At 40.2% G+C, this 14474-nt stretch overlaps 1 protein-coding gene across 7 annotated transcripts in view; it reads right to left on the bottom strand.

Annotated features, from left to right (window-relative positions):
* The window catches only part of HECTD4 (HECT domain E3 ubiquitin protein ligase 4), a 178414-nt gene that overhangs the window by 54168 nt on the left and 109772 nt on the right, over positions 1-14474 (bottom strand). For all 7 annotated transcript variants that reach the window (XM_087424193.1, XM_087424199.1, XM_087424200.1 and 4 more), the window contains exons 33-44: positions 12732-12878; positions 11640-11824; positions 11131-11284; positions 9678-9958; positions 9259-9448; positions 7938-8019; positions 6778-6980; positions 5967-6102; positions 4963-5145; positions 4039-4203; positions 3477-3646; positions 2401-2516 (exon numbers count right to left, since the gene is read on the bottom strand). In XM_087424193.1, coding sequence (XP_087280319.1) covers positions 2401-2516; positions 3477-3646; positions 4039-4203; positions 4963-5145; positions 5967-6102; positions 6778-6980; positions 7938-8019; positions 9259-9448; positions 9678-9958; positions 11131-11284; positions 11640-11824; positions 12732-12878 — 2012 coding nt within the window. The remainder of the gene's footprint in view (positions 1-2400; positions 2517-3476; positions 3647-4038; positions 4204-4962; positions 5146-5966; positions 6103-6777; positions 6981-7937; positions 8020-9258; positions 9449-9677; positions 9959-11130; positions 11285-11639; positions 11825-12731; positions 12879-14474) is intronic.

The following is a 14474-nucleotide window of genomic DNA, read 5'->3' as shown; positions in this document are numbered from 1 at the left end:
ATTTCTTCTAAGCATAGTCTATGACTCCCTTGTTGGCTATAAGAATTCACTGTTGTTGCAAAGTAACCCAGATGTAGGGTTTTTTGTTCGTTTGTTTGTTTGTTACAGGTAGATGACTGAGGAGTCAGCAAATTTTAATATTTACTTTAAACCTCAGAGCTCTTTCTGGTAACCTAATAAGTGAATTATTAAGGGCTGTTGAACTTGACATAGGACACTATTTTAGAATATAAATCAATATGTATAAGCTCACAGTCTTACTTTTGTAGCAATTAATAAGCACTTCCCACATGTTTCTGTCCAACTCTTTATTAACACAGAGTTCTTTTGCACTAGGAAAAATGGGTTAGGTGAGTTATTAGTAAAGCCATTTGAGACCACTGCTCTAAATTATTACAATTTGTAGCTTACACATTAAGTACCAAAGTTAATTTCACAGAATAAGACCCCTTTTCTCTATAAAATGTATAAAAGAAGATACCCAGAAAGAGTCCTACAGAAAAGCAAGTGATTAATTCAGCAAGTTATATACTTGCTAAAATCAGCCAAATGCGTCTTAGAATGCAGCCTAAGCCAAGAATACTAAAAAGGAGAAGCAGGGAACTAAGGACCGACCACAAGACAAAACTAAATTACGGGCAAAAATGGAGTCACGAGGAATTTCACCCAAGAAGCCTAGCAACTCCTTTTTTCCTTTTTTCTCTGTTCTTGGGGTCTCTTTGATGTGTATTAACAGCTACTGGCTCCACAGCACTACCCTTATTAGAGGAAGGAGATCTGATAAGTAAAACAGATAAGAACGAAGACAAACTAAAAAGCAAAAACAAAGCAACAGAAATCACTACCATGTGAAAAAGGATAAAAATGAGATTAGACAGTTACTGAAAAAGCAAACGACATGAAAAATAGTAAAGAATACAAATAAAAATGAGCAAAAAAAAAGGATAAAACTAAAACCATTATGAAAGTTAAAGATATTCATTTCTTCCATATAGTTTATGAAAATGCTAGTACTAGAGCATTGGAAGAATGCTAATCTGTGAACAATTTCATATAGGGTCCAATTATATCCTTGGGGACTAAGCATAAATTTTCACTTAAAAACATCCAGGCCAACTATCAACTTGCAGGAAACATGAGGACAAAAGGACACATTAAATGATACCACGGGGATACAATCAGCAAAATCCAGACTGTGTGAAACTCTTCAACAAAGAAATTGCAAGGGGAAAAAAAACACTGAGGGGAATCTATATTTTAAAAGAAATTTAAAAGACATAGCAATGAATTACAATGTATAAACTTTATTTGGATACTGTTTCAAATAAACAAATGTAAAAACAATTATGACTTTACGAGAAAATTAGAAAGTTGAACACTGACTAGACAGTTAATAATATTAAAGAATTCCAGTTTGGGCCGGCCCCGTGGCTTAGCAGTTAAGTGTGCTCGCTCTGCTGCTGGCGGCCCGGGTTCGGATCCTGGGCGTGCACCGGTGCACTGCTTCTCCGGCCATGCTGGGGCTGCATCCCACATGCAGCAACTAGAAGGATGTGCAACTATGACATACAACTATCTACTGGGGCTTTGGGGGGAAAAAAAAGGAGGAGGATTGGCAATAGATGTTAGCTCAGAGCAGGTCTTCCTCAGCAAAAAAGAGGAGGATTAGCACGGATGTTAGCTCAGGGCTGACCTTCCTCACAAGAAAAAAAAAAAAAAAAAAGAGAATTCCGGTTAATTTTTCAGATGTGGTAATGGTATTGTGGTTATTTTTTTTTAAGAGTCTTCACTTTTTTTAGAGATACATATGAAAACATTTATGGATAAAATATTGTCTAAAAATTTGCTTAAAAATAATCCAGGAGGATATAGCACAGATGAAACAGGATTGGCTATGAGTTTGAGTTAACAACTGTTGAAGCTGGATGATGGAAACATGAGGGTTCAATATACCAGTGTCCCTATTTTTGTATTTGTTTAAACTTTTCCATAAACACACACACACACGGATGGACACTAGTGCAAACTCTCGACTCTGAATCCAAATGCAGCCAATGACAATAGCCAGAAAGTATCTGCAGTCCTAAGGACAGCTCACAAATAGTTCTAACAGGGAAGTAAAGGCAATGAACTAATATGAATGGAGAAAAGAAAACCCTCTGACACAGTCCTCAAGTTAAACTGAAAAACGCTGATTTCCTACTTGGTATATTATATACTGAAAACTTTTTATTATATTTCTAGATCTGGGATGAAAGTGAGTTGTGATAAGTTTTGTCTGTAGAGCTCAGCTGTTTGACACGAGTGCGTATGAAAACTGTTTACATTCCATCATCAAACTGTAAATGTGCCGACGAAACCCAATAAAATCGGGTAGTAAGGAAAGGAACAGGTACTTACCAGCACTGCATTCCTGGGCTACCAGGTTAAGAACTTCAACAGCTGCTGGACACTGTTGTATGAATTCTTCACAAAATAAGCTGTCTTCTAAAAGCTGGGCCATGACCAGGCATGCTCTTAATGTTAAAAGATTTACAATATTTCAAAGTCATCAATGTTCATTCTCTAAAAAGTCAACTGTGAAAAACATTTCAATCAATTTTGTCCCCTAATTTACAACAAGGTTCAAATTCCCCATTCCTCTTGCTTTTTTTCTGAGCTGGATTGCAAACATATAAATAACTTCTCTTTTCCCAGAGTAACTGCTGACACTACACAGACAATCAGAAAAGGGAAAAATGGCTGCCATCTCCACTAAACAGAGATGCAAAGTGCCAGGTGAGAAATCAGCATTGTCTCTTAAAAACTTTTCCTAAACTGTGCTCCATGGGCAGTATTAGTGTTTTGGGAACAAAAGGGCTCCAAATGCTTGGAAAATCTGTACGCTGATCTCTCTCACTTGATTCAAAATACTATTAGAACTTTCTGAGAAGTCCCATTGTCAAAAGAGAAACTTGTTACTGTTGTTTAACGGTAAATAAATGCATTTGCAGGAAAGGACTGCTTTTCTTTCCAACACCAACACTTGCAAGCATGCCCTAATTTTCCCATCATTAGCTTGGAAAGTGATGAAACAGATATGTATTAATGCGGCCTGAACCATTTAGAAAAGGCCAAGTGGCAGAGGAATTCCTGTGATAAAATAAAGTTCTTTTACCAAAGCAAATCAGTATGCATTCCATAGATCACATTTTGATTGTTCATTTATTTTGACTGTTCATTTATTTTCTTAGGAGAATAGCTAAACTTTACTTCAAAGTGCAGAAATTGGAGAATGCACTAAAAATTGCAAAAATTGGGGAATGCAACAAAAATTGTAGTAAACACAGCACAAGAGAATGGTTTCTGTTACTCAGCTTGGCATGAACTTCACTCTGTGGATCCACTAAGCCCGGAGTGGAGGGGCCCACCAAGGACCCCTGCCTCTGTGGCCTGCACCACCTGAGTACGCTAAGGGATCTTTGGAGGATGCTCACCTTGTTCTTATTTCAGCCAGGAGCCGAACGACTGCCATCACAGGAGCTGACCCATCTCCTGTTGCAGGAAGTGAGGTATGAATAGAGAGACTTCCCTCCTGAGGAAGCAACATGGACTGGACTGCCTGTACTACCTTCTCAGTAATGGACAGTTTATGAAGAGGCAATGCCTGATGGCGATGGGGTGGGGCGTGGCAAAAAGTTAAATTCAAGTAGTTAGTTTATAAGAAATAAGGGTGTTATCATTATCTGGAGTTAATTCTCAAATTTTCAGTCAGAAAAATAAAATCACCATATAGAAAATTACAAACTAGACCAAAGCAATTAAAAATACAATACACTGTGGAATATTCCAAACCAAAGAAACGAATGTTGTCATTTAGGTGAAAAGTTTCACACATATGTTACTATTAAATAATTATGCTCAATATATAAATATACAACACTAGTAAAATTTAAGATAACTAAGTATTTGTACTTCTTACTGTGCATGTGTATATTATTCATTACAGTACAATTACCATTTGCAGTGACATTTTGATACATTTAAAAATCACCTTACCTCTGATCTTGGAACACAAAGTCTAGACAATGGAATAGTCAATGTGTCTGATGCTTGCGAAGTCTTTTTACAGTCTATGGGTGGGAATCTGACTGTAGCTATACCTTCCTGTTCATTGATAGAAGCCACTACTCCGATGCTTCCTGATATTCCTCTACCTAAAACCTAGAGACACAGATGGATTAGCACTGGCTACCAGCTCTGATGGCGTAAGCAATTATCTGATGCGACAAGTGGGAAGAGTAAATTTACAGCTGTCATTATTGGCATTACAGTAATAGCTTATTATAACACAGACACCAAGCCCTGAACATGAGTTAAAATAATAGGTCCTAAAATATTATGTCAAGGTGATCACAATATGATATAATCTCAAACTTTCAATTCTAAAACATTGGCAATATTAATCACACCGTAGGACATAAATATTGTAGTTAACATTATACAGTATTGTACTAATATGTGAATAATCTGCCACACAGTGTGGATTAGAATTCATGAGTTTCTCAGAGTCCTTATTTAGCTTGAAGGAACAGGGATTTTTTTTATTGAGGTCATATTGGTTTATAACATTGTGTCATCTCAGGTGTACATTATTATATATCAGTTTCTGTATAGACTGCATCCTGCTCACCACCAATAGTCTAGTTTTGATCCATCACCATACATATGTGCCCCTTTACCCCTTTCACCCTCCCCAACCCCCTCCCTCTCTAGTAACCACTAATCTGTTCTCCTTATCCATGTGTTCGTTTATCTTCCACATATGAGTGAAATCATACGGTGTTTCACTTTGTCTTTCTCTGAGGGACAAGGATTTTTGTCCAGCTGGGTGGATGATACTTGTCTTACAGATGATGAATTAATCAATGAATGCCAATACACAGGGGAAAACAATGACTTGGGGAAATGGTGGCTGGTTACCTGAACCTCAGACCCTATCTTGATTGTCTCTTTGAAGCCTCCAAGTGCACACAGTGCAGCAACGGCCTGGCGGGCGATTCTCTGAAGTTTGGCGAGTTTTCTGCCACTACTGCTGCCATTTTCCAGAATGCTTTCTGCATATTTCCCCAATTGCGGAATGTACATCAATGCACGAGACAGAACCTAAATATAAGCAGCAGCCCATGTAGCAGGAGTTAAAGCTTTGGTCATTTGCTCCTAAAGGTGATGAAGTGTCTACAACAGTGCCTGGTCCCATATACTGCAGGAACTCTGGTTATGGGAGGGATGAAATAACTATCAAGTATGGTCACTGACATTCTTGCCATGTTTGCCTTATGTAATTAGACAGAACTAGAAATATACAACCTGAAAATATGGCAGAATCAAACACTGTGTTAGTAAACCCCCTAAAATAAAGCAAAAATTTATCTGAAGGAAAACCATCAGAGCATACTGCCTACATCTCAACACGCAATTACCTTTAGGACATGTTATAAGGAGCTCACTTGAGAATGACTATGGGAAAAGGGGAACTGATCACAGATTTCAAGTTTTCAGGAAACTGGACTATTGTTTGTAATGATGAATGACTAACAGAGCATGCAGGGAGGGTAAGTCACGCAGAGGCCGCCTTAGACTCTGTTAAGTACACTTAGCAAATCCAATAAACCCAGGCTGCGTGATTTCCTAATGTCACTACCTATCAGACACAAGCAAGGAGAAACAAGGAATGCCATTCTTTCTCTGAGAATCCTGTCCTGTCTTCTGCAAAATTAGAACCAGCAGCAACAGGAGATGTGGGTTAACAGAGTTGAAACTACTGAAAAAAGCAAATTCCAGGGGAAAAACAGTTAAGTATATCTTGCCAATTTGGGAAATCTCTCTTGACTAAAATGTCCCTTGCTAAGCATGGTTCAAGTGCTACAACAGAACACTCACCCCTCCTTCTCGCTTCCTCAGTTAGGCAGTAACGCTGTACTAACCTTCTCTGCCGTTGTGGTCCATATTTGAGCGGCATTTGATTCAGGCGCCATTAGCAAGCTATGAAGCAAAGCGATGACTTCTGCGGCCATGCTGTTTGCCACATGCCCACTGATGAAGGGTCGGACAGGGTCGGTCCTGCAAGTGTCAACAGGGAAAACTGTTGCTGCCCAGTGATGGTTAAGAACGCAGAGAAGTGGCTTGTAAGGTTAGCATCAGATAGAAACATTTTCTACTTATACATGAAAAAGTGGATTTTGTTGACTGAGAAAAAGAGTAGCTAAATTATCATTAGGAAGAATTCACTTCTCTCACATTCTTTCTGGTAACTGAAGAATCCTCTGAAACAATGGACCTCACACTTGTGATTGCGTAAGCCATCAGGATCAAGGAAAGACACTGCTACCTCTACTCCTGGCTTGTAAGCACAGGACACTTTACACAAACCTCCCAGAGGCAACACTCATGCATCCTTTCTACTCCTAGAAAGAAGTTTCTGTGTACGGTTGGGATGGTGACAAGCATTGTCTGGAAGAAGTAAAGGCAGCAAAACCAGAGTTTACTAATAGTCAAAAGAACTGTGGCTGGTGTTCCTGGTGGTAGCTTTTCTCAGAAGAAAAAATCCTCCAGCTGTAGACGTCCACTCAGCCACGAGTGCCTCCCTATTTGTCTATCACAACCTCAGATGAGTATCTGAAGCCCTCATTTCCAGAGGTCAAGGGGATGATATAAAATTAAAACCCTAAAGCCAAACTCATTACAAAGTAAACTTGAGAGGAGCGTGGCCAGGTTCTACCCTGTGAAAGGCTTTACCTTGCAAGTTCCGAGTTCCTCTCTCGGCAAATGGAGGTCTGGGCAGTTTTCTTTTTGTCACCTGTGGACAGTCCACTCACAGTCTCTGGGCTGACCGATTCTATAGGTGGCCCGATGCTGACGATGAGGCCTGACTGGGCCCACTTGGTTGCTTTCCGAAGAGCAGCTGCAGCCTCTTCTGTAATCACTTCACAGCAGCCACCCTGAGTTCAGTTTGAAGACATTCATGATATTCATTTCACTCTTCTCAGCACTATACTTTTGACCTGTTTCCCCCAATTACCAAAGCAATCCAGGCTCATTTAAAAAATTCAAATAGTAAAGTATTATATGTAGAAAGTTAAATTTCCATAAACATCCCATGTCCTCACCCAGTCAGACAATTGTTGGTCCTCTAGATTTTTTGGCATGCAAATTCTGACATGCATAATCATAGATTACACTACACACACGGTTTTTCAATTTATTTTTATCAGTTATCAAAATATCGAGAATGTGTTTCCATGTCTGTATATATAGATCTACCTGATTATTTTTTATAGTTGTACAGTATTTCATTACATGAATGTAAATTTCTTTAACCAATCCCCTACTGATGGATACATGGATTCTATTTTGTTTTTTAACAACAGAACTATGAAGAGCATGCTTGTATCTGGAGACTTGAGAGCCTATTTACCTTTACCTTGGCAATAATGAGTCAAGGTAGTCTTTCTTAATTTCATCTGTTTAACAGGTGAAAAACGATATATTACTATGTTTTTATTCCTGTCCTTTAGTTATTGTGTAATTTGTGAGCCTGGGCATATTTTTATGGGCTACTTGTTTTTATTTCTTATTATCTATTATTATTCTTTTAACTTTTTACCTATGCTCACTTTTATTTTTAGGCTGGAAAACTTTCTTAAGAGAGCTAAGAAAAAATTCCTAGGTCAAAACCAAGAGTTCTCTTTTACATTTTAACACTAATGACAAACTAATTTTGACTAGTTCGCTTGAAAATGGCCTCAGCTGGGCCACTGACTTCAATTTCCCACCCTGCCTCTTTATGGGAACTTAAATTTTTTTTTTTTTTTAATTTCTCCTGAAACACTGAAGCATGGCAAATGTTCTTTAATTGTGGGTCTTGTCAGAGCAGGTTTCTCCATATTAAGAGTTACCTTGGTCATGTCTCGATCCATTTTCACAACTTTCTCCATGTTGGCACCAGTACCAAGTCGGAAGGGCCGTCCTTCTGAGCTACTAAAAGGGGAAGGCAGAAAGAGGCGACGATCTTACAGGCAGGTCAAGGTGCGGGCTGCGTGGCGTGAGGCAACCCAGTTAACAGTCAGGCCACCACTATATGCTACAATAGGCTTTTAAAATCCACAGTAAGACTCAATTTTTCAAAAAAGAAATGATTTATAGCATTTTTAGGGATCAAAACAACAGCTGTTTTAGAGCTGTAATGATAATTAAAAACCTACGTGAAAATCATGTACAAACTAAAGAGCTGAACACAATCAAGAATCTGAACCTATAATAAAGTGAAGGCCAGGCATACAGGAGGCACTCAGTAAGTGATCTAAATCCCGAAGACAGGAGACTTGAACAACAGCATGGGTGATGCCTTGGTGTGAAGGACAGGATCTTCCTAATAATTCAGCTTCCTCTGCCTCCTAAACCTGGCTCTCCAGAAAATCTTTCACCAAATTTACACTATAATGTTTTGCAATGCCCAAGAATGTCTCTTGGCAATTTCTTCTTCTAAGCACTGACCTGCGCTGACCCTGCTTAGTTTACGCCAGGAGCCCATTAGTGCTTTCAGTTACCATAATGGCAGACAAGGGACCCAATTACGAGGATGACACCATCATCAAATCATTCACTTGAAGAGAGAACTTTCCCAACTGAGACATGAACACCTGCTCTAAACTCCCTTGTGCTCTGTGGCAGGCCTTCTTGTTGTCCTGGATCACACTAACAGCGCCCTGGAGGTCTGCAATCTTTGGACAATAATTATATTTTTACTTCCTTATGGAGCAATCATACCATTCATATTTCAATGAATTAAAGCTTTAAAAAAGTTTCTCTTCTTTCTCCATCTCACAGTCAATGGTATCCTTAAATTTACTAATGGCTGAGGATGCCAATAACTGAAAACCAAGCTGCATTATTTCTTCTCAAAGTACAGGTCACATTGTCGACTCTCCACCAAACACAAACAATACATCTCAACAGGGCTTTCGCTCTCTGTTGAGTGTGGAGAGACAGTACCGAGCTGTGGTTAACAGCTTGGGTTCTGTGGTCAGACGCCTGCATCTGCGTTTCAGCTCTGCCTCAGTTTCTTCATGTGTATCACAGGGATGACAGTAACAGTGAGTACCTCTCAGGGTTGTTAGGAGGGCTGAGACAGTTAATATACGTAAGGGGCTTACTCGGCACAGTGCCTGCGACATGGTTAGTACTTGAAGACATGCGGCTACTATAATCATCAGTCACCTTAGTAACGGCTGGAGGACTTCATGGGATGACTGGTCTTCCCGCTTATGGATAAAGATAGAGAGCTTGCCATCCACTGCTTCACTCTCTTCTCCAGGATCTTTATCTCCTTTTAAGGAACTCTTGGGACTGGTTTTTGTCAACGTGGTATCAGGTTCGGAAGCGGTTGGAGAAAGAACTGTCTGACATCCTTTAAGCAAACAGAAAAATTGCAATGTTGTTTGTGCAGCTCCCTGTATAGGGAAAACACTGGTTTTGGAATCTCTCTTCCTCCTTCCCTCCCCCTCGGTCCCTTCTCCCTTCTCTCTCTCTTTTATTACAGGAAGCACAGCTGCAGTTGTGGACGAGTGAGAGCTCAGTCTGACCATCCACAAGAAGTGGGCACCTCAGTGCCATTCTCTCGTCCAGGAGCTGCTCACCTGGGACCACGTAATCCGCCAGCTTTGCTAAGAGCAATGAGGCAATCTTGGATGCTGGATCACTGGGATCTTCCTGCTCACTGTTGAGGGAGGGAACAGAGTAGCTCCACGGCGGGAGCTCCACGTTTCCACAGTCTTCTACGCTCATCAGTGGGAGTGCCGCCCGGCATAGCTGAAGAATGATAAGGACCAGCTTTGGAGATGGGCGTTGGTCAAGCAGCAGGGAGAGCAGTTTGGACACACAAGCTGGCTGGCTCAGGATGGCTTTACCTATGTGACTCCTGGAAAAGAAGCAAGAAAAGGTACACAATGCCGGGAATGTTGATCTATAGAAATTCAGAAGCAAGAGCTCCCTAAACGAGGTTAAACAAACTGATGACTTTAGATTGCATGAAGAAGCCATGGATTTGGCACTACATTTCTATGAAGGAGAATTAAGATGTTTTGTAAATATCTCATGAATGCTCACAATTGACCAATAATACTTAAAAAGAAAGATTTTATTTTTATTTTATTGTTTTATTTTATTTATTTATTTTTGCTGCAGAAGATTAGCCCTGAGCTAACATCTGTGCCAATCTTCCTCTTTTTTTTTTTCTTTTTTTGTATGTGAGTTGTTGCCACAGCATGGCTGACGAGTGGTGTAGGTCTGCACCCGGGATCGGAACCCGTGAACCTGGGCCGCCGAAGCAGAGCACACTGAACTTAACCACTACACCATGGAGCTGGCCCCTAAAAAGAGAGATTTTTGAATATTTTCTGATCCCTGATACTTAATTGAGATCCTATAGTTCAGCATGATTCACTGAGCACCAAGACTTAGAAATCAAACTAGGCGCTTTTCAGTTTAGTCTTTTACCGCTTTTTAAGGAGTGCTTGAAGACCTAAGGTACCATACAGTGTGGACAGGGCTCAACAGTCTGGCATCTGCCACAGCTGAACCTGCTACATTTCACTAAGAAGAAAACACACAGTCCAGCAGACGCCAAAGAACGAGCAGCTTTCTGGGGACAAGCTTCTGTGGGCCTCATGGCTCACACGTGATGGTATTAAACCTCCACAGAAGATCTTCTTTTATAAACACAGCACGAGAAAGCAAGTTACTCACAGGTCCTGACTGATTCCTCTTTAATCTCGCTATAATGAGGGTAAGGATTTTTGGTTATTGAATGCAACTGCATCAACTTGAAAGGCTAGCAGCTGGTTGCCAGCAAAGAATTAAAGCAAATGATAACATATTATTTTATGATATAGTCACCTAAATAATCCTCACATTTTGAAAGTAAAAACTATTTTTCAATGACTTTATTCTCTACTATTTTTCTCAAGGCAGGAGCACATCAGAATGGCCTAGTAATTTAGATGTTTCAAAAGACAACCACCACCCAAAGGGACCTCAATCATTCAAGAGGAAAGCCACCTCCTCCCACAGCTCCAGCTGGGCCTTCCATACCTCGAGAGATCATTGAGAAGACTAAGGACGTCCTGGAGAGCATCGTTCCCAGCAGCCTGGTTGCCACAGCACTCAGTCGCTCGGGCAAGATGGTTGGTGAGAAGGCTGGACACCTGACGGGCCAGACCTGAGTGCACAGCCTCTGTGGAGCCACCTTCAGAGTTAAAGAAAGAAAAAGCACAGTGAAAAACTAAGGAAGCCATGGTGAGTCCTCCCTCTCGGCCCCCCTGTATTAAGAGATCATATGGTATTTGTCTTTCCGTGTCTGGCTTATTTCACTTAGCATCATGTCCTCCAGGTTAGGATATCATTTAATGTCACAGTGTAGCTATAAATTTTCATAGAACCATGCTGATAAAGAGGCTCTCATGAAATCAATAATTGATTAAATCCATCTGATTATGTAATTTAATATAGCCTTTCTTTCTCCTACCCAGCACAAATACTTCATAAATAAACACATCAATAAAAGAAATCAATGAGTTCTAGAAAGGAATCCTAGTTCTTACCTTCTTCTTTTTCCCACTCAACACAGCGGTTGGCAAGCACCTGGAAGGCCGCCCAGGCCATGGTGGCCACCTTCTGCTTCTTGGTTTGTTTCTCACTGGAGCTAGACTCGGTCTGACTGCTCAAGCTACACAGTCGATCCATGAGCTGAACGAGGCCACTGCGTACCAGGCACTTCTCTTCACTCCTGGGCCAGGCAGAAAGGTTTGTACGGAATAAACAGAATTGACCAGCCCTCAGGAACCTCTCACTTAAGATTCAGGTTATCAAAAGGGCACAAAACATGTCAGTATAGTTCTCTGTCTACAACTTAGGATACTACCATGTATAAATGAACACAGAAATATTTTTTCAGAATGAGGATTTCCCTCATAAATAAGGAACTTCACGTTCTGGTTTGTTCCTACAGAACGGCAAATTAAAAATCGATGGAATCTGGGCCGGCCCCGTGGCTTAGTGGTTGAGTGCGCGCGCTCCGCTACTGGTGGCCCGGGTTCGGATCCCGGGCGCGCACTGACGCACCGCTTCTCCGGCCATGCTGAGGCCGCGTCCCACATACTGCAACTAGAAGGATGTGCAACTATGACATACAGCTATCTACTGGGGCTTTGGGGGAAAAATAAATAAATAAAATAAAATAAAAAAAAATCGATGGAATCAACTCAAGGTTGCCACAGTAGAAAAAAATTATATATTTTACCATAAGGGGATTCAAAGAATGACTTCATGAGTGCTTGATGTCATCAAACTATTAATCAAATGACTAAGACAGGCAATAACTGTGCATATGCAAACAACTTTTACCAAATACGTAGGTAATTTCCTAGGGACCTTTTTCTTTCCTTCAAACCTCCCCATTCTGACAATATAATATAATCCTTAATGGCCACTTCTGATTACGTAGGAACTCAACACAGGAATTTACATAGCAACTTTAGGTGTCTGTCAGGAGGCAAGTTTATTTGAATCAGAGTGATAGTGTCGCTAAATAATCAAAGGAAAAAAATCCGATTTTTTAAATTAAAAAATATTTTTATTTAATCACATACATTGCGGTGTAACTTATATACAATCAAAAGCATTTCCTTGCTTACCTGGTGTAAGGTATGGTACACAAGAGGCCGATGCTATTTGCACACGCAATAGGGTAACGAGCACACAAAGACACGACAGAGGTCATGGTCTCGCCGAAGGCTTCCTGGACCTGCTCCACCATCCCACCACAGGTTAGTTCTTCAATTCTATGAAACAGAACCAAAGCTCAGACTTCCTGAACTACATCAAGAACAGTGATAGTGAACAGGGGAGCACGAGAATTCTTCTGAGAAACCAAAGGATGTCTAGATGAATCTACAACTGAAGGGATCTTGGAGATCATCAGCGTTTCCAAAACTGCAGGACCACAGAAGACTACTGGGCAGGATTTCAAAACGTGCCTCAAAAACAATGCCCACACTAAGAAAAGCCTAGGAAACCCCAGGTTAGGTAAAGTTAGGCAGGGTTCCCTACTGCAGGGCCACTCGGAGCCTCATAAGGTTAGAGTCCACAGTACCTCTAATAGGAAGAGAATGGTATCCAACATTTCCAAAACTTATTTAATAATGAAACCATTTATTTGAGACATGTCTACAATGTCCCATGCAGCATTGAATACTGTATATGCAGTTGTACTAACGAGAAAACCAAGGCCCAAATAGATTAGCTAAGTGTCCTTTTCAAGTTCACACTCCGATTATTACCAGAGTGTGAAAATCCAGTTGATATGAAATAAGACCTTTCCAATGTAAAAACACAACTCGAGGTAGATTCTATAGCAATTAATATTAGTTGAGAACTGGAACTATCCAGATTTATCTCCAAAGATATGCAACATAATATTGTTAATAACAGCAAAAATAAATAAATAAAACCTAAGGTTTAAAAATACGGAATTGGCTTACTAAAGGGTCAGGAATATGATGCAGTGCTATACAACCACTAAAAACATTAGAGGAGACATCTGTGGTTAGAATAAAGACAGGATGAATAAAGTAAAATGTTAATAGGTTTTATCTTAAGATGCTGGATTTACAGGCGATTTTTATTTTATACTATGGGATTTTCCGTATTTTTTCCAAATGTTTGACACGACATTAATAACTGAGGGAAAAAGGAATAGTGCTGCTAGTGTTATGGAGAAATTATTCTGGAAGTAGGCTGTGGCAGTCATTAGTGTTACTCACTATGCCTTCTGGGCACCCCTGTGGTTGGGTGGGCATGTGACTAGTCTGGCCAATGAGCTAGAGCTCTGACAAGGGGACTGACAGCTTTCAAGATGGCGGTCTCCTTCTCTATCCTGGGTTCTTTGTGATTACCTGTGACGGACATGAGCAGGAACCAAAAATTTTTTTTTTAAGCTACTGAGATTTTGGAGTTGTTTCCAAAGAATAACCTGGTCTCTCTTGATTAACGTAGAAATTTCTCAAGATATTTACGTTAGCTTTTAGTTAACACATTGCCCTCCAGCCACTGCCCTCTGCTTGTTGGCCAGAATTCCTCAAAGAGTTGCCAAGAGGCACAAGCAGTCTCCAGTAGTTCTTGTCCAGGACTTACAGAGAAATGCCTTCTCTATTTCTCTCTGAAGATCTCTGAAGCCCCGTAGGGAACTGGTATAGAAAAACTCACAAATAAGTTATAAAACTTTCCTCAAAGTTAGTATCTACAATTATGTTTTTAGAAATTGATCCAGTAAAAATAAGCACAAAAGTATACAAAAATATAGGTATAAGGATGTTGACTACAGTACTTTTGTTAATGAAACAACAAAACAAAACAGAAAGAAGGAAGGAAGGAAAGAG

The sequence above is a fragment of the Ceratotherium simum genome, chromosome 35, assembly GCF_057802395.1.
Source record: "Ceratotherium simum simum isolate JZ-2026a chromosome 35, ASM5780239v1, whole genome shotgun sequence".
Classification (NCBI taxonomy): domain Eukaryota; kingdom Metazoa; phylum Chordata; class Mammalia; order Perissodactyla; family Rhinocerotidae; genus Ceratotherium; species Ceratotherium simum.
Note: the sequence above shows the minus strand (reverse complement) of the source record. Positions and strands in the feature narration are given on the sequence as shown.